The 22,735-nt window shown below is 39.9% G+C and overlaps 2 protein-coding genes across 2 annotated transcripts in view; one reads left to right on the top strand and one right to left on the bottom strand.

The window, feature by feature from the left end:
- The first annotated feature begins 11,627 nt into the window (after window positions 1–11,627).
- On the top strand, window positions 11,628–15,350 carry myl13 (myosin, light chain 13). Its single transcript, XM_034234580.1, has 5 exons — window positions 11,628–11,729; window positions 13,308–13,335; window positions 13,736–13,885; window positions 14,712–14,885; window positions 14,988–15,350. The coding sequence occupies exons 1-5, from the start codon at window positions 11,628–11,630 to the stop codon at window positions 15,092–15,094; spliced, it is 561 nt and encodes a 186-aa protein (XP_034090471.1). The 3' UTR covers window positions 15,095–15,350.
- Window positions 15,351–19,527: 4,177 nt separating this feature from the next.
- LOC117558414 (corticotropin-releasing factor receptor 2) overlaps window positions 19,528–22,735 on the bottom strand; it is a 62,713-nt gene continuing 59,505 nt past the window's right edge. Inside the window, exon 12 of the mRNA XM_034234607.1 lies at window positions 19,528–22,221. Within this exon, the coding sequence (XP_034090498.1) occupies window positions 22,081–22,221 (141 nt within the window). The 3' untranslated portion in view covers window positions 19,528–22,080. The remainder of the gene's footprint in view (window positions 22,222–22,735) is intronic.

The raw sequence follows: 22,735 nt of genomic DNA on the forward strand, positions 1-22,735 counted from the left end.
CTACTATAATGCTGGTGGGTTTGTCTCTTTACTACTGTATATTTTAGAAAGGTTCACTGTACTTAACATTTTTTATGATAGGCAGCGGATATGGCTAAAGCTCAGTAAGGTCAATATTAACTGAAAATATAGCAATCAAAGTCTAGATCTTCTGCTGAAGACACATGAAGCAGAGACCTTTCAGGTGAGAGCCCCTCTGGTGGTGTTCAACATTAATGACAAGGAAACAAAGCTCTGGTCAGAAGCATTTTTTTATAAAAAGCTTTAACAAAATTAAGTATTTCTGTACATTTTGAATGCAATCTAACTTTCCAACTCAGAAAACGAAAAACGAAAAAGTGCCAAAAGTCTTCTCACATGGCTGAGCTGCTTTGCAATATACTTCACCACTGAAGAATACAAATATGTATAAAGTAAACTATGATGCAATCTAACTTTCCAACTCAGAAAAATGATAAAGAGCATGAACAAAGAACATGTCAAAACAAATGCAAAATTTGCACAATCTAAAATGAGAAACTGTAACTGCAAGTAACAAAGTCTGAGCCATGGTAAAGAGTTACATTGAACACCAAGCTGATCAGATAACTCCCTGGTTGGTCTGAAGTCCTTCTATCTCCAGGATCTGTACAAATCGGCACATTATGCCAAAAGTCTTCTCACTGGGTGAGCTGCTTTGCAATATACTTCACATTGTTAGAAAAGGCTCCAGAAGGCCTTGGGGACATCAGTATCAGGGGCTGGAGCTGGACAGGCTCTTTCATCAGCACTTCTCCTTCCCTTTGCCAGCCAGGACCTCACATACTGTTCCGGATTGAACTGTCCTAGTGATGGTCCATTACATTTAATGAAAACCAGGCTGGACAGTCGGCTGACAGAGAGAGCATTCCTTTTTGCAGTAAGGATATCGTTCATGCAGCTGAATGCCCGCTCACACTCACTAGTGGAGACAGCGATGGTTCGGACTGCTTTCAGTAGAGGCTCCATGGCAGCAGGTGTACGGGATGCCCTGGTTTCCTTGTATTCGCGAAAGCCCTGAACAGTCTCTCTTCTGTCCACTTTCAGCACTTCGCACAAACGTAGCACCTCTACGTCCCCATACTGTACGTCTAACTCCTCTTCAGGCCAACTTCCAGGATGGATAACTTTCATGTCCTGGATTAGCTGATTGTCCCGGGCCTCCCGGCCATGTAATGGGATTTCTCTTGTGCTGACATGAGAGGAGGTTGTGGAAGTCATTCTGTGTCTCAGATTCTCTACCATACTGCGGAAAAACTGACCTGCATGAATCTGTACAAGCCTGCCATTCTCACGCAGGGCAACACCCTTGAAGGACTTCTCAGCTAGAGCTGTATGAACTGTAGTCATGTGTGGGCCAGGCATGGTGACCATGGATTCAAAAACTCGTATTTCTCGAGTTAAGAGCCTATCTGCTGTAGGCAGTGTCATCTCTCTTTTTTGGAGTTGCCGAGAGAGGTCGCTGAGCTCTGTGAGCGCATCGTACATCAGTCCCAGATTGCTGACAAACGTTGCAGATGTGAGCACATCATCCAGGCCCTTATACTTTGCTCTGTCTCTGGAATCCCTGCTCGTGTCGTTTGCAGCATTTGTGAAGTGATCATGAAGCACTCGGTAGTTTTCCCAGACTGCTCTGACGCTCCTTTCACTTGAAGCCACCCAGCGGATGGACAAAACACGCCCTATCACCAGGAGACGCTGTCCGACTGCTTGCGCACACTGCGCTAACTGCCTCTGATTTTTGGGGGAGGCATGGAACAAGGAATAGAGTTTGTCAAAAAAGATCTGGAAATGATTGAGCCCTGAGACCTCCTTGACCACATCCCCAACTGCCAGCTCTAGACGATGATTGGAGCAGTGCCACACAAACAGGCTTGGGAATTTACTACACAACTGGGTAGCAATGCCTGTTCTCTTCCCTAGCATGACTGAAGCCCCATCACATGCAAAGAAACGAAACACTGACCTAAAAAGTCCTCGTTAAAATCTCTTCCAAGACACTCCATTAACGCCTTTGTGATGTCATCAGCCGTTGTTCCATCCAACTCGATCAGCTCCCAAAAAAACATTTCGGGCTCAGCATCAGCTAATGCTGAGCGTAGACACACAACAAGCACCGTTTTACCACTAATAGTGGTAGATTCATCGACCAAAACACAGAGTTTTCTTTGGTTTTCTGTAATGTCTTTTGCCATTTTTTTCTTCAGCTCATGAGCTATGTGGTCGATGATTTCGCCACAGGTTTTATTGGAGTGCAAAACCCTGCCCACGTTCAGCCCATTCAGTTTCTGTACATTCAAATCAATTGGCATGTCTGTGAATGGCCGGCTATGTTTGCCAATTTGATATGCCGTTCGAAAAACTCTGATAGTGGTGTCTAATTCAGATTTATGCATAGACTGCACTTGATGTTGAATAGTTTCACGTGAAGCAGATGTAAGGATGTCAGCAGCTTTTACATGGGCTTGTGATTCTTTATGTTCTTTGATTTTTTTTCTCAGGCTAGCTTGTTGTTTGCCCTTGTCAACACCGAAATGAGACACTGCACACTCACCCCATTCAGTTGACAGTTTCAGTCCTTGTCCAGTGTGTATTCCCAAAGATTTGACATCTCTGCATATCCGACATCCTAGCTTCTTATCTTTAAGAAGGAGCCATGCATTGGTCTTGCAAAAATATTGCACCTGGTCCGTTGTCCAGCAGTCAGGTGCATCGCTTTGCCCGGTGTTGGTGGTGGCAGTTGCGCCAGCAGCAGCTAACGTTAGAGGCTCTGGAGGAGGCGGCGGAGCTAGTGCTAATGCTAATGCACTAGAACTTGGAGCAGGAGGATCAACCAAAGAAAGCTCCCCATCAGACACAATTTCCAACACAGGCACAGCATTCTCTGTATTTGAAGTTTCTTCCGGCGACAACCGCTGTCTTTTTGCACTTTTATTAATCCACGCTAACATTTTAGAAATGCTAATTTGTGACGTGACTTGCTTTCCTTCTATCCGGGGCGTGCCTGCTCTGTTCTATCACTCTACATAGCCACCCACTGGGTGGGAGTTGCACTGCATAAACACAACACACGTGCATCTAGGTATGTAAATTGTAAAGCATTAAAACATGGTTTTACTAACAGTTTTCAGTATGTTGTTACTTCGGCATTATTATTATTATTTTGAAACGTGTATTACTATTAAATCACGGTCAAATAGGTTAATTTTGACATAGTCGTTTCCACCACAGTATTTACATGGAGAAGATAAGCCCCGCCCCCTCTCCAGCACGTTCTGTTTGAATGACAGGAGTAAACAGCTGACAGCCGCTGTGAAACTCCAGCGGTTTAGAGCGATGAGAATGTCCGTTCGGCACCTCATGACGCATCTACTGAGTACCGGGCGGCTGTATATATATATATGGATGTATAATAAGAACGGCGGGAGAGTGTTGAGTACTGGCACGGTGCATGAGTACAGGAGTACCGCCAGCATGCCGGTACTGAGCAAGAAGTGCCGGTACTCCATGGGTCAGAACCAGAAGTGCCGGTACTGCGTACCGGTGAGTACCGGCCCAATTCCAGCACTGCTGTAAATACAAACCAACAGCAATGAAAAAGCCAAACTAAAAGAACATTACAACGTCATCAAAACATGGTGTAGGTGCAAACCCAAAAAAACAGGATAGCTGATTAATACTTTCTTTACAAAAATATTGAATGTTCAGTCAAGTCTATATTAAAGTAAGAATGGAGAAACCAGCTTGTGTGCGCTAGAATTTGAAAGTAGGCTATACGCAGCCGAAAAAAATCTGCCCCTTCCTTCAGACATCCTTACAGAGCCCCTCCTCCAACACACACGAACGTGCACATGACCAACGAGGGCACAAGATAAGTTTGTGCACGAGATGGAAGGCTGAAAATAATTGGTCTCGCTTTTTACAGCGCCACAGGGGCAGATAAAAAGGGTTTCAGAATGTTTATTTGTTGTGTGTGCACAGATGAATTCCACACATTTGTATGTATTTTGTCAAAGTATGTAATGTATTCATTGCTATCGGGATGTTAAGAGCATTCAATGGAATATAACAAAATGTGTTTCTGAAGTGAATTACCTACCCTATACCTTTAAGGGGCAGATAAAAAGGGTTTCAGAATGTTTATTTGTTGTGTGTGCTTATAGATCTAGGTGGATTCACAGGATAGCCTACTGTATGTGCTTTAGACGAATACTAAAACTACCCTGGTGTTTTACGGGGGATAACACGCTATAGGCTGTGTGGAAATATACCGTTTATTTTGTTGCATCCATGAAGAATCGGTAAGTGATGTTACGTATTGCGCCGACTCCGAGGCTTCGGAGCGTGTGTCGAGTAATCCCCGAAGTTTTTTCTGAAGCTAGTATCGTTTTGGGCCAGTGACGTCACCGATGACAATCGAAACCTCACTGCCCCTCAATACCATGTGACTGCTTCAGAAAGTGCTTTAGATCGGTTGAACCACAACGCTCATAATACCCATGGATGTATAATAAAAACGATATTACCCTTCCTGTACCCGGGCCCGGTGACACGATGGAATTAAGAGAGCTCAGACCCTCACTTATATAGAGGTCGGAACATGTCATATTATAAATAAATAAAATCATAAATAACTGTAGGCTGAGAAGATCATGCATATTGGGACTGAACATCCGACTTTGAAGAATGTGGTACTGCACATTGGAACAAATTATGTTGTGAAACAAGTCAGAAGGGCTGAAAAAATACTTTAAATGTCTGTTGGAAACTGTCAGCTCTCTAAATGCGGAGGTGTTCATCAGTGGCCCTCTACCACCAGTCAGAAGAGGAGTGGAGAGATTCAGCAGATTGTTTGCACTGAACACGTGGCTTTCAACTGCCTGTACTGACCACTCTGTCCATTTTATTGACAATTTTAACTTTTTTTTTTTCTAACATATTCAACTGCCTGCGTCATCAATCTGTTCCCTCTCCCAAGGACAAACCGCAAGAGGAATCAAAACAGAAGAAAGACACAACACATCGCGCAGAAAACCTTGAAGAAGTATCACTGCACCCGCCTGAGGATTATGGGAGACCTATGACACAAATGGAGGAGTGTCCACCGACATTCACCCCCCACTGTCAACACCTTAGAGCAGTGTTTCTCAAACTTTTTCATACCAAGGACCACTTAACCAATAAAAAAACACTCGCGGACCAACTAACTCCACATTTATATCCAAAAACACATCGTTTTTTACAAATCGCCTGAAGATGGTACAAACAAGTGGCAACATGTGTGATGAAGGTGTTTATCTGGGCTATATCATGCAATCGAAAGTGAAACTTAAGCTTGTTCCATTGCGGAGATATTCCCGCGAGAGTGTGAAAAACTTAAATAAATGTATTTATTTCAAATGTGAAATTTTACCAATATACTCACGGACCACTAGGGGGCGCTCACGGACCACCAGTGGTCCGCGGACCACACTTTGAGAAGCACTGACTCTTCCTTCACACCCCAGCTCTCTCTACTCTCCGCTCACCCTTTCACCCTCGCCCACCCCCCTGGAGTTTGATGAGCAGGTGAAGGAGATACAGAGGGTTGGCACCAAGTCCTTCCTGGAGTTCAATGACCGCATGAAGGCGATACGCAGGGTTGGCAGCATGTCCTTTACCCCCGCCCCTCCTCAACAACGCCCACCACAATCACCGAAGCATAGACGCGCACCATCACCCCCGTCACCATGCCTACCACAATAATCCGGACCAAAACGTCCCCCCCCCCCCTTCAAGACAGCATCTGCTGTCTCCGAAGCCTGATAATAATGTGTGTGTAAAAAACGCAAACACTGACTGAACACTCTCAACTCTTTCCAGGACAAGCCGGGGCCCTGCCTGCCAGTAGCTTTGCCGATATCTGTGTTGATAGGTAATAGATTAAGAGCGGTGAATCAGCTTGCCACAAAAAATCTGACTGATAGTGTATTTAACAAACTTAAACTAGCTTTATTAAATGTCAGGTCTTTGGCATCATTTTATCACTGAGCACAATCTCGATTTTATGTTTTTAACGGAAACATGGATTGAACAAAAATAACAGTGCAGCTGTTCTTATCGAATCAACCCCCCCCCAACTTTAGTTTTATGAGTTAGGAGAGAATGCATAAGAAAGAAGGTGGAGTTGCTATTTTGTACAATGATTCCCTTCAATCCAGGAAGACATCTTATGGGAACTGCGACCCACTCGAAACGGGTCCGCGACCCACTTTTGGGTCGCGACCCACCAGTTGAGAACCACTGAGATAGAGCACACTATTGAGATGTCAAATCTGCCTGTTTTACACACTTTAACCAACAGGGGGGTTTGTGTTCAAATGAAGCCCATGATGAAGCCTCATGAAATTGGACAGCCTTCTGGAGAAAACCTGGTCTGATTAAGAGAGACGGCATTCATCCTACTTTGGAAGGTGCAAATCTCATTTCGGCAAACATTTCAGGGCTTTGTGGACTTAATCCATGACAAACTGGAGTTGAGACCAGGAGGCGGAGTCGCAGTCTTACACGCTTCTCTGCGCTCTCTCCTAGGCAGTCATCCATAGGAATCCCGAACCCAATAAAATACCCAATATTAGCGGTGTGTGTGTCTGCCCAAGGACAATTGAAGGTACAACCTAATAGAGGTGTCATACATAATAACCTAATAAAAGTAAATGTAACAACTACTACAGTGCAACAAAACAGGAATATTAAATGTGGTCTCTTAAACATAAGATCTCTAGCATCTAAAGCAATATTGGTAAATGATTTAATATCAGATTATAATATTGATATATGCTGTCTCACTGAAACTTGGTTGAGACATGAAGAATATGTCAGCATAAATGAGGCCACTCCACCCAGCCATATCAATACTCATATTGCTCGAGGCGTGGGCCGAGGAGGTGGAGTTGCAGCAATCTTTGACTCAAGTTTACTTATCAATACTAAACCAAAATTAAATTATACCTCCTTTGAAAGTCTCGTTTTTAGTCTTACGCATCCGACCTGGAAAACTTTGCAGCCAATCTTATTTGTTACAGTGTACCGTGCACCAGGTCCTTATTCAGAATTCTTATCAGAATTCTCTGAGTTTTTATCAACTTTGGTACTTAAAACAGATAAAGTAATTATCGTAGGTGACTTTAATATTCATGTTGACGATGATAAAAATAGCTTTACTGTTGCATTTAACTTTATATTAGATTCTGTTGGTTTTTGTCAGAGTGTAAATAAACCAACCCACTGCTATAATCACACTCTCGACCTTGTTCTGACTTATGGTATTGAAATTGAGCAACTATTAGTCGAACCGCATAATCCTGCTTTATCCGACCATTTCTTAGTAACTTTTGAAGTACTGTTACTAGACTACAAAGCATTAGTCAAAAGCTCCTGCAGCAGAAACCTATCTGTTAGTGCTATAGCCAAATTTAAGGAAGAGATTCCACCAATACTTAACTCGATAGCATGTCTGCATGTAGGGGAGGAAACTTATACAAAATGTACACCACCTCAAATTGATCATGTTGTTAATAGTGCTACAGATGCGCTGCGAATAAAATTAGACTCTGTTGCTCCTTTGAAAAAGAAGAAAATAAAACAACATAGATTAGCTCCATGGCATAATGCCGAAACCCGCAAAATAAAGCAAAAGTCGAGACAACTTGAAAGGATATGGCGTTCCACTAAACTTGAAGAATCTCATTTAATTTGGCATATTACTCTCAATGAATATAAGAAAGCACTGCGTAAAGCGAGAGCAGCCTACTACTCTTCATTAATAGATGAGAATAAGAATAATGCAAGATTTCTTTTCAGCACTGTAGCCAGGCTGACAGAGAGCCATAGCTCGATTGAGCCTTCTATTCCCATAGCACTCAGTAGTAATTATTTTATGTGCTTTTTTAACGATAATAAAATTGTTACTCTTAGAAACAAAATTAATGACCTCTTGCCTTTGACCAGTATAGTGTTATCAACAGCTCCCGAAAACCTAAGTTCTAATATTACACGAGATAGTAAACTAGAATGCTTTTCAGCCATAAACCTTGAACAATTAAATTCAATGATTCTCTCTTCTAAACCATCAACGTGCATGTTAGACCCAATTCCAACTAAGCTGTTGAAGGAAGTGTTTCCATTAATTAGCACTTCTTTATTAAATATTTTGAATATGTCTTTATTATCAGGCTATGTTCCACAATCATTCAAAGTAGCAGTGATAAAACCGCTTCTTAAAAAGCACAACCTCGATCCAGAGGTTTTAGCCAATTATAGACCTATTTCTAATCTTCCGTTCCTCTCAAAAATTCTTGAGAAAGCGGTCGCAAAACAGCTGTGTGATTACTTAAAAAACAATGATTTATTTGAAGATTTTCAGTCTGGCTTTAGAACACATCATAGCACAGAGACAGCTCTGGTTAAAGTCACAAATGTCATTCTAATAGCCTCTGACAAGGGACTTGTCTCTATTCTTGTTTTGCTCGATCTCAGTGCTGCATTTGATACTATCGACCATGATATCCTATTGCAAAGACTAGAGCACTTAGTTGGCATACAGGGAACTGCTTTAGGCTGGTTTAGGTCCTATCTATCTGAACGCTCTCAGTTTGTACGTGTCAATGATGAATCTTCCACGCCAACCAAAGTTAGCCATGGAGTGCCACAGGGCTCAGTGCTCGGACCTATTTTGTTCACATTATATATGCTTCCGTTAGGCAATATTATAAGGAATCATTCTGTACATTTTCATTGTTATGCGGATGATACTCAACTATATTTATCAATCAAGCCTGATGAAATTAATCATCTAAATAAAATTCAAGACTGCCTCAAGGACTTAAAAACGTGGATGACCTTAAACTTTTTGATGTTAAACACGACCAAAACTGAAGTTATTGTACTCGGCCCGAAGAATCTACGAAACAAATTATCTAAAGATATACTAACTATGGATGGCATTAATTTGGCCTCCAGTGAGACTGTAAGGAATCTTGGTGTTATATTTGATCAGGATTTATCCTTTAACACCCACATAAAATCAATTTCAAGGACCGCCTACTTCCATCTACGTAACATTGCAAAAATCAGGCATATCTTGCCTCAAAACGATGCAGAGAAACTAGTCCATGCATTTGTTACTTCAAGGCTGGATTATTGTAACTCTTTATTATCAGGGTGTACCAAGAAGTCAGTCAAGTCGCTTCAGCTGATTCAAAATGCTGCAGCTCGTGTACTAACCAGAGTTAGGAAAAGGGACCACATTACTCCTGTTCTGGCTGCCTTACCCTGGCTCCCTATAGAACACAGGATAGAATTTAAAATTCTTCTTCTCGCCTACTAAGCCCTTAATGGGCAGGCGCCATCTTACCTTAAAGAACTCATTATACCCTACTGTCCTACTAGGGCATTGCGTTCCAAGAATGCAGGGTTGTTGGTTGTTCCTAGAGTCTCTAAAAGTACAATGGGAGCCAGAGCCTTTTCTTATCAAGCTCCACATTTGTGGAATCAGCTTCCAGTATGTGTTCGGGCGGCAGACACCCTATCCGTTTTTAAGAGTGCGCTTAAGACCTTCCTTTTTGATAAAGCTTATAGTTAGGGCTGATTAGATTCAGCCCCTAGTTTTGCTGATATAGGCTTAGTTTGTCGGGGGACATCTTACTTCTTCCTTCTCTCTGTCTGTACCTGTGTACTCTCATGTTCCGATTAACCCAGCTTCCCCAAATGTCTTTCTTTTTGGTGTCTATATAAGCTGGAATCCGGAGTCATGGATGATCCTGCGCTCCTGTGTCCTGCATCGCGAGCCCTGGATCTTGAATCGTGGCTGTGGTCCTGGATCATAGGTCCTGGATGGATATCCCCGTGGATTCATCTTCCTATTATACACACATGCATTTCCAAATATTTGGACTACCTATGTTGCAAATGTATTATCTTTTCAATTTACACACGGCATCTATTGCACGTCTGTCTGTCCTGGGAGAGGGATCCCTCCTCTGTTGCTCTCCCTGAGGTTTCTCCCATTTTTCCCTTTAAACTGTGGGTTTTCTTCGGAAGTTTTTCCTTGTACGATGTGAGGGTCTAAGGACAGAGGGTGTCGTATTGTCATACTGATATTTTGTACAAACTGTGAAGTCCACTGAGACAAATGTAACATTTGTGATATTGGGCTATATAAATAAACATTGATTGATTGATTGATTGAAATTAACCCTTTTGCGAACCAATTGGCTGGAAAGCTTCATAAGGCTTCATCTCGCCATCACTATCGGTAAGCTCGTTACCAGATGTGAAATAATAAAATCCATTAATGGGATACATACGGCATCAAAGTCATTCAATAATTGCCCGGACAAACAATCAAAACGTAACACTCGTGCTACAGGGGTCAAACATACCCAATCATGTGACTTGACACACCTTAAATACCTGTGCCCTAGGTAATAGGACAGCGACACCCCTTGGCACACACAGTAAATAACACACAATTATGACAGCTTAAACCCAAACACGACCCTTCATTCAAATGGCTCTTACAGGTTACAGTGTGGACGCAGTTCAGCAAATTTTCTGGGAACAAAAATATTATTTTGAAGGTCTTTGAATGAACATCTCAGTCAGTATTTCTAAAAATCAAAACTATGATTCTCTTATGAAGAGAGAATATAGCCTTTGGCTGCTGCACTCTACATTGATTTGCAAATCAATTGAATGTTTGCTTGGGTTGGTTACACTCACATGAGCTTTATTTGAAAACAATGTGAACACCAGAAACACCACCCTAGCTGCCACTCTGTGTACAAATTTCTTGTCCATTCAAGTGTGAATGGCAGCTTCAGAAAGTGGCACTTAGTGTCATCCTAGATTTCTTTCTAGATACTTTCCTCACTGTGTTGTTGATGCCCAGCCTTTAGAGAGGCATGTTCACATAACAACGCTCGAAAGCCAGAGATCAGACAGTGACAGCGTTCTATGAATCCTATTTTAAGCCGGCAGATTTGTATTTATTGCTCTGAAAATCCCTATGATCAGACCAGATAAATGATAATCACAAACGTGTCTCTTGGCACAGCATGGGCACAGCGAATACTGCTCCATCATTGGTTGCGATATTTCATAATAATCAAGGATAATTGCTTGGAACTGTAGCTCCCACTTCCCATCAGACAGCATTGCTGCTCTGTCATTTCAACATCTTCATTTGTCTTCATCCCCTCCTCACTAATAACCACCACACTTCACTGAACACGGTCAACTGTCCAGGATCGCAGAGGTCACACCAAGGTCTCACTAATGTTGATGGAAATAGCCTGATTATCAGAAGCTCCCAGGCGTAGGAGCTTTCATATCCTGATGATGTACACGCACAATGGCAATCTTTGTCTTAAATAGAAGCACAAAGCCACATCCTTTTATAGTCATCCCTGTATTGTTGGCAGTGTGGTTGGGCATTGTGGGAGGGGGGGTGGGGGGTTGTGGAGGACATGACACCTGTGGACAGTGGATAAAGGGACCTCACCTCTAATGGGTCACTTCTAACCGCAGTACCCCTCTGCTGTGTCTTTCCTCCACTTTGAATTCTTGCGATGGCCCCGAAGAAGAAAGAAGAGCCGAAAGCTGCAGCAGCCCCCAAACCCCCAGAGCCAGAGCGCCCTAAGACCCCGGTGTTTGACCCTGCAACAGTCACGGTAAAACAAAAGAAAAACAGCACTGCAGAGCAATTGTAGATCTGCTTTTAGACAGATTGGAGTGTTTTGGTCTTTAATCAACCAATAATTATTCACACTTGAAATTCAACTTAACCAGTAAATACTTAAAATATGTTTTTAATAGAAGCATTTCTAATGATCTTACTATGGGATGTTACTAATAATGAGATTTCACAGCAATGGTCTGTTTGAAAGCTAAGCTGGTGTGTAAAGAGCATCAGAGACCCCGTGTGACTTAAATTCAGCAGTGCAAGTGAAACAGGAGAGTACAGCCACATGAAAGGTTATATTCACAATTTGTATAACAATTATAGTTATTTCAGTGCTTCATTAAACTTCAAACATGCATTGTAAATTGTGTAAAGCTTTGACTTCTTGTCGGGGGGATTCAGAAACAAACTGATACCAGACATCATGGAAAGATCTTCTGCTGACTGGGCCCCTTCTCAATGGATATATGTTTTCCTGTTTGAGGGGAGCCTCTTTGTTATAATGGAGCTTGGTTAAAGCCACAAAATATGATTTCATTATGTTTGAGAATAGCAGACCACCCGCAGCATTTCTCTGAGGGCAAGTGGTTGGAAAATCTGGAAAGGAAGAAAAATATAGATAATTACATCCATCGTCATCCCTCTCTAACCGAGCTTAGATAAGTGTTTGGATAATATTTTTACAAAGCTTCATAGAGGAGCTGGGGTTTGTATAAATCCAGACATCAGATATAAACTATGGGCACTATTTGATGAGAGGCCAACATATACAGTATAAATAGTCATCATTTGTCATGGGTATTAAGAACAATAATGTATTTTAAGACGTATTATTCAATTTCCATGTTAGAAGTTGGTTTGACATCTCTTTCTCTGCTATAGCGCACATGTTAAACAAACAACAATTATTTTACAATTGCTTTGTCCTTTCATTCTGATGCTGACTGATCTCTTTGATATCCACTTTTTAAAAGTGTGTGTTGGTCTTGAAGAATCCCTGTAAATAATTAATACAGAGTGATGATAAAGTTGTAAACAAGGTTATTTTGAACGTTTTGAACTTCATGTTTCTCACGAAAAATGGTTAATGAATTATGCTTAAAGTGAGTGCATCCAAACGTCACAGGACATTATCATCAACTTTTAATGTATTAACCTAAATGTCATTCTAGCTCTATGAAGCTTTGTACAAATATTATCCAAACACTTATCTAAGCTCGGTTAAAATATCACCTCTGGATGGTGTTAACAGTATCAAACATTCATCGCCAGATATTGCGACTAAAAATAAACTCCAACGAGGCAGACAGTAGCAGACGGACTGTAACAAGGAGGCATCCGACTGAAGGTCACCGATAAACAACGCACTATGATCAGAATGCAACTTGATCTGTTGGATAAGCGCTGTAACGACAAAGGTCAGGCCAGAGGTCACATTTAATAGTTTTTTCTGTGTTTCTTTTATGAATGTATTCTGCTGTACATTTGACTAACTTGCCTTGTGAACTGCAATAATCACGCATGATCTGCAGCATCTAACCGCCTGGTTTGCTTTGTCTCCTTTCAGCTGGAATTCACCCCAGAGCAAATTGAGGGTAAGATTGACGTTGTTGTTGTTGTAGTTGTCGTTTGTGTTGCATGGAGTGTCAGCTATTTATAGATGGATTGAGTGGATTGTGTGATCGTGCCCTCTCTATTAGTGTGTGAGAAATGCAAGGCAACAGCTGATGATACAACAGATCAGGGATATTATTTTAAAGTAAATATTTCCATCAAAGTAGATCCCTTTAAAAAAAAGATGAGGGCACTTTTTGAGTGGATTATTTCTGGCTCCTTCTTCTTCTAGAAAAGGACTTTTACCTCATCGATGTCATTAAACATGATTACTTTGAAGCATCTTGAAGGCCTTGTTTCTAAGATTATGCATGCATTCTTGGATCACAATGAACTGAATAGTAATCAGAAGGAATCACCTGTTTTTCGTTGTGATTTTAGACTTCAAAGATTCCTTCCAGCTGTTTGACACAACACCAACCAACGAGATGAAAATCACTTACGCCCAGTGTGGTGATCTGATTAGGGCTTTGGGCCAGAATCCTACCAACACAGAGATCATGAATGTCCTTGGAAAGCCAAAGGTTGAAGGTGGGTCAATGTCTACATGCACCAGGGGCAGTTCTGGGGGGGGGGGGGGCAACAGGGGCCAGTGCCCCCGTAACACTGACCAGGGACCCCCCTGTGGCCCCCTCCAAAAAAAAAAAAAGGTTATAATATTACAATTTATTGGAACTTAATCAAATTAGAGACCCGGATGTACAGTGGAGATTAAACTGTTCATTACCTTATATAAAAGCAAATACTGTTTATGTGTTTTAATTAAATTGTCACTTAAAGTTACTAAAACAAATACTCTACAGATGTAGCACTCCAGATAGGACTCCACCCAGCGGATTCCAACCAAAAACCCAGCGGATCCCAGTGGCTGGGGGCGTTGCCAAATTGCTAGGGGGCGTTGCCAAATTGCTAGAGGGCGTTGCCACATTTCCCCATTTGTTCAATTACAGGATTTAACCATGAGATGGCGCTTCATTCACAAATACACAAAGACAACTTGGTGTTGTAGAACTTAGTCTCAATAACTGAAACAAAGGACTGTAACTTAAATGTACTAAAACAAATACCTTTACAAAAACAAATACCAATTACCGTATTTTATGTTTATTTTACAGAATTACTTTATACTGTCTTTGTCTTTTTAACCTGCTTTTATTGTGCCCATCTCATTAAATAACTGGCCCCAGCCTGGCCCCCCCAGTAAAGTTGGTCTAGAACCGCCACTGACGTGCACAGTTCTGGTTCAAATGCAGATCTGTGGAAAATGCAGAAAGGTTACAATTAAGTTCAACATCGGTCAGAACTGCAGCCTGCGCAGATTTAATTTCCTTTGGTAAAAACATTTTTTCACACACAGACATGCATACCAAGATGCTTGACTTTGACCAGTTTCTGCCCATGCACCAACACATCTGCAAGGCCAAGGACTGTGGTACATATGAGGACTTTGTGGAGGGTCTGAGGGTGTTTGACAAAGAGGGGAATGGCACCGTCATGGGAGCTGAGCTGAGACATGTTCTGGCAACATTGGGTGAGCTAAACAGTTTTCATAATGATTTTTTTTAAAAAAGCGATCATTATTAAGATGCATGCTGAGCTAACCGTCCTACTGTTTCTTTCTAATGCTCCACAGGAGAGAAGATGAGGGAAGATGAGGTGGATCAACTGATGCAAAACCAGGAGGATGCTAACGGATGCATCAATTATGAAGCTTTTGTGAAATACATTATGGCCTCCTAAAAAGGGTACAAGCGTATTAAACTTCATTGTCATTCTGGTAATGCATCACTCATTATCAAATCAAAAAGAGGGGTGATTAGTTCGCTTGTCCTTCACCAGGAAATCCCTGAATCCTTGGCCGCAATATCTTTATGTTTCTGTAAATCCCATCGTGTATATTTCTAATTTCCATGCATCTCTGATGAATTTACAACTCATTATATTTCACCTTGTTTATCTACGATGGCTTGTGTAGATGCAGTGCGCACTTTGCACCCTACCCCTGTTATTGTTGAAGATCATAGTGAATAAATACATTCAATTTGACTGTGTTTTCTTTGTCAAAACAACTCAGTGTATAAGATTGCCGTTTGAGCTAGGTGTAGCTAATAAACTGTACCAGTGGGCAGATATTTAATATTGTGTTCAAGTTTATTAAGTCTTTTTACTAAAAGCAAACATGTGAAGTATGAAAGCCTGAGACAAAAGATGAATTTCTTATTAAATCAGTGTCTGAAGTTCAACAACCTAAACACAGTGGCAGAATCTAAAATACTTGTTCATCAATAAGCCCAAAGAAATACAAAATACAAATAATATACTGTAAATAAATAAATAAAATACATGTTGGGATGGATGAAGCCCTCTTTAATGGTCACACATGCAGAGCACACAGCACACACAGTGAAATGTGTTCTCTGCATTGTAAAAATAGATGTTTACATAATACAGATACATAAATTGTTGCTCTATTCGAAATGTGTAGTAGTAGTTTCCTTATTTAGCCAGCAGGAGGAACTGTTGTTCAAATAATCCCTGCTTTATTCTAATTGTATTTATTCAGTACACATGAGGAAAAACAACATACTCTTCATTTGCTGAATGAATGAATCACCCACAAAGTTTGGTTGTATATTTGTAATATGTAATTATTAATGCTTCAACCTTTTTGAATCGGCCAATGAGATCATACAAAACCTCTCAAGGTCACAAGCCATCCATCCGGCTGGTGCCACAAAACTCAATCTTATTTAAATTCAAATTTCTATTTGATCCAAACCATGACCGGTTTAATCACATTGATGATGAATCTACGTCTTTCAACTCTTCACATAAAACTCATAATAAGCCTAGCTCAAAACTGATAGATGCCTTTTCATTTAAAAATGTCAAACCACACGTTCACTTATTTTAGGTTGATAAAAAAAACTCGCTTTCCTTCTCTCCTTCTTTGAAATACACATTTGCAATTAAAGAAAATGAACACAACCTTTTCACAGGACTGAATATGATTAATGTTATGCTGCTCCAGCTCCACTGCTGCTTGAACATGTTGGAGTTCAGAGTGGTTGGGTGTCTCGTGCACATCCTGCATCATGCAAGATCAGTTTATTTTAACAGGGTTGGAAAATGACATTTCCATTGTTTCTGAAAATGTTCAAACGTTTAAAAAAACAATCTGCAGTCACAGTACGACAAAAACCTAAATTTCTTCAGCAGCTGCACATTTGGCAAATCATTTATTCACTATCTCTCACAGTTTATCATGACTTTTTATCATTTAGTTTTTAGGTATTAACTTGAACATTTGTGGTTTTTAGTGACTTTACTTTACTTTAATATGTTCAACAACTCTCTGGCTGCCACCAACTAAACTGTGAACGTTTACTGTGACAGTTCATTCTGAAAGTGTTTGACTGGAGGCCGAGGGTCGTAATCCTCTTAGTTCCCCCGTTGTATTTATCCATAAGGAGCTTTAAGTAAAATCTATGTTAACACTTTAAAATAAAGTGAAATATTTAAACCAACATTTTTTAAAGCATACATTTATATATCCCCAGGAAGTGCCATATTTGGTATCTTTGAAAATTGGCGGTGTACATTATAATTAAAAGTGGAACATTGTTTGTCTGCACAGCATGAGTTGTAATGACTAGCCCACGGGCATTTGAGGAGAAATAATTTGGAAACAAATCCAACTAAACTATTTTAATTTTAACATTAACATGACCTTCACGTTCTCCACAAATAGCTTCTGTAAGCACTTCTCCCTCTGTGGTCGGTTGACCTTCATCAAACCGCATCGTATTGTCAGTCAGCTCAGCTCTCATGAGCATCAGGCTATATATTTAGCAGTTATTTTTTGTGCACAGTAAATTTGAAATTAGACCTCAAGGATCGCACCAGTTAATGGTTGCTGGAGTCTTTCAACTCCATTGCATAGCCTTAGTAATTCAGTAAACTGACTGCATCATTTATTTAATGTGAGGAATGCTATTCATGTGAACTTAGAGTGCATCGACATTGGCTCCGAAAGGCTTCTCCTGTGTCGCAGATATAATGCTGCAATAAAACGTTATCTTTTGACAATCTTGATTATAGTGATGCATTAAATTGATTTTTACGTTTTACTTTGCACTTTTATGAGCCAAAGGTTTGAACTAAAGTTTATTATACTATTCATATTCTTCTTCATTCGGGCTTTAGTGTCACTGAAGAAAAACACTTACATTCTTTTGTGCATTTTATTTACATAATATAAATCTAACTTGATATTACTCTCAATAATTGATATCAATTATATGAGAGCTCATCCTATTTTGTATTTTTAAAGTGTATCGTGAGTATTTAGGAGATGCATCAACATGCATCCTTTTGCTTTGTCACTTGAAATGTATCACTGGTACCTCCCATTCCTCTTTATCATCTTTGCAATCATTCAACACCTTGATTGGAGTCCATCAACATGCATCCTTTTGCTTTGTCACTTGAAATGTATCACTGGTACCTCCCATTCCTCTTTATCATCTTTGCAATCATTCAACACCTTGATTGGAGTCCATCTGTGGTAAATTCAAGTGATTGAACATGGTTTGGAAAGGCACACACATGGCTATAAGGTTTAATAGCTGACAGTTATATCACACCAACAATTCAGATAGAAGGCCAGACGACCTGCTGAACTGACACAGCTTTGTGTTGAGATCTGTGAAAGGTTACCACAAACTTTTCTGCTGGATTGACGGTTCAAAGGAGCCCATTGGCCTCCATATTTCTTAAATGGAAAAGGTTGAAAACAATCAGGAATCTTCTAGAAGCTGGCCGACCTCCAAACTGAGCAATCAGGAGCGGTCCAGAGGTCCTGTGGAGATGCAACATACACTGGTCGGATGAAACCAAGATTGAACTGTTTGCCATCAACTGTAAGCATCATGATCTGAAGGTATTTTTCTAAAGCAGGGACTGAGGTGATTCCTTCAATAAATTCATGGTCCTGAGGTCAGAGATGCTGTATTGCTGCTTAAGGAGTTTCAACTAAATACTCAGTTAAGCATCTTAACACTCAGGTAAATGTGATGTAACAATTTAACTCTTGAATTCTGTTTTCACTTTTTCATTATCAAGTATTAAAAGTAGATTGTTGAGGGAAACACATCATTAAAACAATGTAAGCACAAGACTGCCACATAACAAAATGTGAAAAAGAGGAGGGGTCTGCATACTTTCTGAATGCAATGTATATCCTGAGAAGCTACTTAAGAGCTGCAGACAACATTATTTACAGTATGCAAGCTAATTTGTTCTAATAACAGATAAACCCACTTAGGATCTGCATTATGGAAATGATAATAATTTTTTTAAAGCGTTATTGCCTTAAGTGATTGGAAACATTTTCTAATTAACATTTCATTCTTTTTATGTTATAATTGATTCATAGTGTTGAGTATTCCTCCTGATAGCATTATAAATCAAGCATTAGAAGGCTGGAGTGGTGGCCTCGGGCTGAGAGGCAAGCCATTTATTTTTAGCTGAGGTAATGACTGGTGAAATGCAGTTTAGTATCCACACAAAGAAGGCTGGGGGCAAACAATCCTCAGTGCAGTGCTGATGTGCTGCTTGCCTCTGGCGCTGGCACACTTCAGAACATCATATCCACTGTCCGCCTTTCATGCAGTGGTCAACCATCAGAGCATGAATTGTCACAACAGGCCTTTATTAGGCTGCATCAGAGTCACGGCTAATTGTTTGGGGGACGTATAACTCATGGAGTCCTGAGGCTTCTGGGCACAGGCAGCACTTCACTCCACCCCAGCCTGAAATATATAAAACTGTAAATACATTAATGTTACGTAATCCCGCAGGTGTTCTCTGAGGACTCTTCAATCACTGAAAACTATATCTACAAGTAACACATGTGCCAGTGAAGCTGCATTAGTCTATCTTTAGAATAATTATATGATAAAGTCATTCAAAGACTGCTGCACTTGTTTATTACACTGCTCGACGATAGAGGGATTGATAGCAAATGAATCAACTAAACAGATCCCATTAGTGCAATCTGCAGCCAATGCCAGATTGCAGAATGTAACTGAATCGACATAATGCATCATATTCTGTCAACTCAGATCATTGTTGTTTACGAGCTCCCTTGGAAATAACAATAACAACAAAAATATGAGTATCATTTTTATTTAAATCAACATTTTTTCCTTTCACATGTGGATGTACAAATGTATATCAGTAGCACGATGATACATCATTTACAGAGCTTCCTTTTCCTTTGTTTGTAAGGCAACATAGGTGGTTCAACAAATACCATTTAATCAGTCGAATGTATTCATGTACAGTTATAAGTTAACAAATCTGACATCATACTGCATTGATTACATTTCCTCATGTACAATAAATGGTGTCAACATAAAGTCAACATGATTTGGTTTAAAAAATGCAATGGCAACAATAGAAACATGTAGGTAATAGAAATGCAGGATGCTGGTAAACGGTTAATCTCTTTGGCGAGTTGGAATAAATGACGTGTTTTCTTTACTCCTGTATCAAAATATTAGACTATGTATTTGTTTTGCAAACATAATATCATGAAAGGTTTTGCAGTGTTACAGCTGAATGATACTGGAAACAGGACTACAGAAATAGTTACATTAAATGATTAACAATTGATATCAGTCCAGTTGAGCAGCATAACAACAACAACAACAAATGATGCTGTAATGTATAAAAAAATACAAACAATTAAATATGAAATGTACATTTTACTACAATGTTATGTTTGATGCAATACCTCCACGCTTAACATCAACAGTAAATCCAGTGCATTTTATCCTGAAATATCACATGACATAAATATGAATAAACCAATAAATAAATGTTAACCTGAAATCAAATAAAACAATTCATTTTAATATTAGATAAGAGTTAGATAAGAAAAAAACACTTTCAGAGTGGTTTGTCATTGAACTCTTAGCTTTACAGTGAATAAGTGTATCACCAAACATATCAAAATATCTCTTTAAACATTCTTACTGTACCAGCTGACAGAAATACTTCTACTGCATGTAAAGAAGGTCATACACAAAGGAGCATCTGCATTTAAACATAAGCTAGCAGCATCATTAAGACTTATTTGATTGTTCATAAACCTTCGTATTTCTGGAGTTTGACTTTGCAGATAGATGAGTGTTCCCATTATTGTGAGCAGCCTGAGCAGATGTAGGAGTTAGCATCACAGGCAAGTGTTTGGTGCTCATTTCATCAAGCTCTGAAACCAGCAGCTTAGTAGTGACACAGATTACTAGAAAGCCACAAGGATTTCATAAAGCCAAAATAATGTAATCTGCTCCCTCTGTGCCTGCATGATGAATCTAAGCATGTCACACATACATTACATAAATGACAAGGCACCAATTTCTCAACTCTATATTATTTAATCTTATCTTTACTCGTTTAGAAGAAAGATTTAATTTTCCACTGCTCATCCATCCGCCTCAAACACGCATGGTGGTCACTCATTTAATTGCTAATTATGTTCACACCTTCCTGCTCTGAGGAGAAGAAATAGAGGGTGAAAGAAAATAGCTGGAAAAGAGAAGAAGCTGAACACAATGTTTACAACAATACAAGACAAACATATCAACACTGTATACAAGATCAGACTCAGGACTTCACTTGAATGGCTTGTTTGTATAAAATGATCATCCCGCATTGATCAAAAAGAAACATTTAAATTATCTTTTTATAAGAGAGAGCAGTGCCTCTTTTGAATGAAATACCTTCCTTTCATAGTTTTAGAAACAGTTAACTCAAGGAGCATTTTGACATCTCTCTAAAGAAGACTTGCAATAATGTTTGAGCGATGCACCTCTAGGTAACAATGGAGCAGATGCCAACAAGTGCATGAGCTGCTGAAGTATCCTGCTGCAAATCCTCTAAGATGATCTTGCTCCTCTCACAACCACTAAGCAGTAAGATGACAGTGAAAACAAGCTAACATAAGACTTGCTGTGATGTGACAGTAACATGAGGCCATTGTTTAAATACTTTCCAGAAAGGCTTTAACCCTGTACCTGTAACATGTACAATTTGTCAGTGGAGATACACCTCCATGTACTATTGAAGTATACTTTTAGATTAATTGATATTACCATTCAAGAGACATTGACTGGCTCTTCAGTCAACTGGACACACTACGACCTTGTCGGAGGAAAAAGTCTGTTCTGTAAATCACCTCAATGTTTGTACTCCACACAAAGATCAATGATATGTGTCAAGTTGCGTACTTCTGTATATAATGTATGTGCTATTTTAGGTGCAAAAGCATACCAATGAAAAGCAAGACAAAGTAGTGGTTTACTCATAACGTTCAAAAAGAAACGCTGGACACTCGTAATGAAAGTAGCAGTCGCAATTGCGGTTGCTTTGGTCAACACAGCACTATACAAATTAAATGTATACATGTGTTTTTTTTTTCTATATTTAATACATGTAACACTATACTACAGTTGAAAAGTAGCCACCATGATTGTATTGGGTTAACTAACAGTGGCGATAGTCGCTCCCAGTGAGAGCACACAGCAGCCGTGTTCAGTTTGAGACAACGCTACATGGAGTAAATTCACACACTGCGCACATTGCACGACATGGCAGTGTACTGAGGAGAGTATTTTAATTGAGACACAGCATGAGATGTTGTTGTGGAGATGATGTGCTGGTCACACAGCTGTGGTCTGTTTGATGCTGTGGAAGCTGATCCGGGTCGGAGATGTGGGGATGGACATGGCTCGTGCCACTCGCACTCGGAGGGCATGGTTGTCCTGCCAACGGTGCCATCGCTTCCTTACTGCAGAACGTACCTGAAATGTTGAAGATGAACATAATGTATTTTAAAATGATTATGAATAATCTGTCGCGTATATTCATTAAATAATTATTACAACATAACACCTTGAACAAGTGGTCTTAATAAGCAATGAAACTTTTTATTGAATAAGGAGTTAAAACCAGGAGAAAGATGCTGTTAGCTTAGCATAGAGACCATTAACAGTTAAAAAAAAACACATTACATCTAATTTGTTTAACCAGTACAAAATGTGTAAAAAAACAAGCTGTGACAGAGCTAGGCTAACTCCTTTCCCGTGTTTCACGCTAACCGTTGCTCACCGTAACTGTTAGTTTAAGCTTAAAGAAATAAATATGAACGTTTTATCAGTGTCAGTGTCAAACTATTCTTTTAGTGTTGAATTCAGAATCCAGACAGAGGGTAGATACAATCCTAATTTTGATCTTTCAAAGTAAGTAGCCTACAAGTTAAATATGTAGGTATACGCCAACAATGATTCAACGTTTGAGTTCATGGAAATAACTATT

This window comes from Gymnodraco acuticeps, unplaced genomic scaffold (genome assembly GCF_902827175.1).
Source record: "Gymnodraco acuticeps unplaced genomic scaffold, fGymAcu1.1, whole genome shotgun sequence".
Lineage (NCBI taxonomy): Eukaryota > Metazoa > Chordata > Actinopteri > Perciformes > Bathydraconidae > Gymnodraco > Gymnodraco acuticeps.

Bases quoted from the DNA above. Each gene is read 5' to 3' on its own strand.
- myl13 (XM_034234580.1), top strand. From the start codon at position 11,628: ATGGCCCCGAAGAAGAAAGAAGAGCCGAAAGCTGCAGCAGCCCCCAAA. The intron at 13,886-14,711 runs GTGGGTCAATGT...TTTCACACACAG, and splicing joins TGGAAAGCCAAAGGTTGAAG to ACATGCATACCAAGATGCTT. The intron at 14,886-14,987 runs GTGAGCTAAACA...AATGCTCCACAG, and splicing joins ACATGTTCTGGCAACATTGG to GAGAGAAGATGAGGGAAGAT.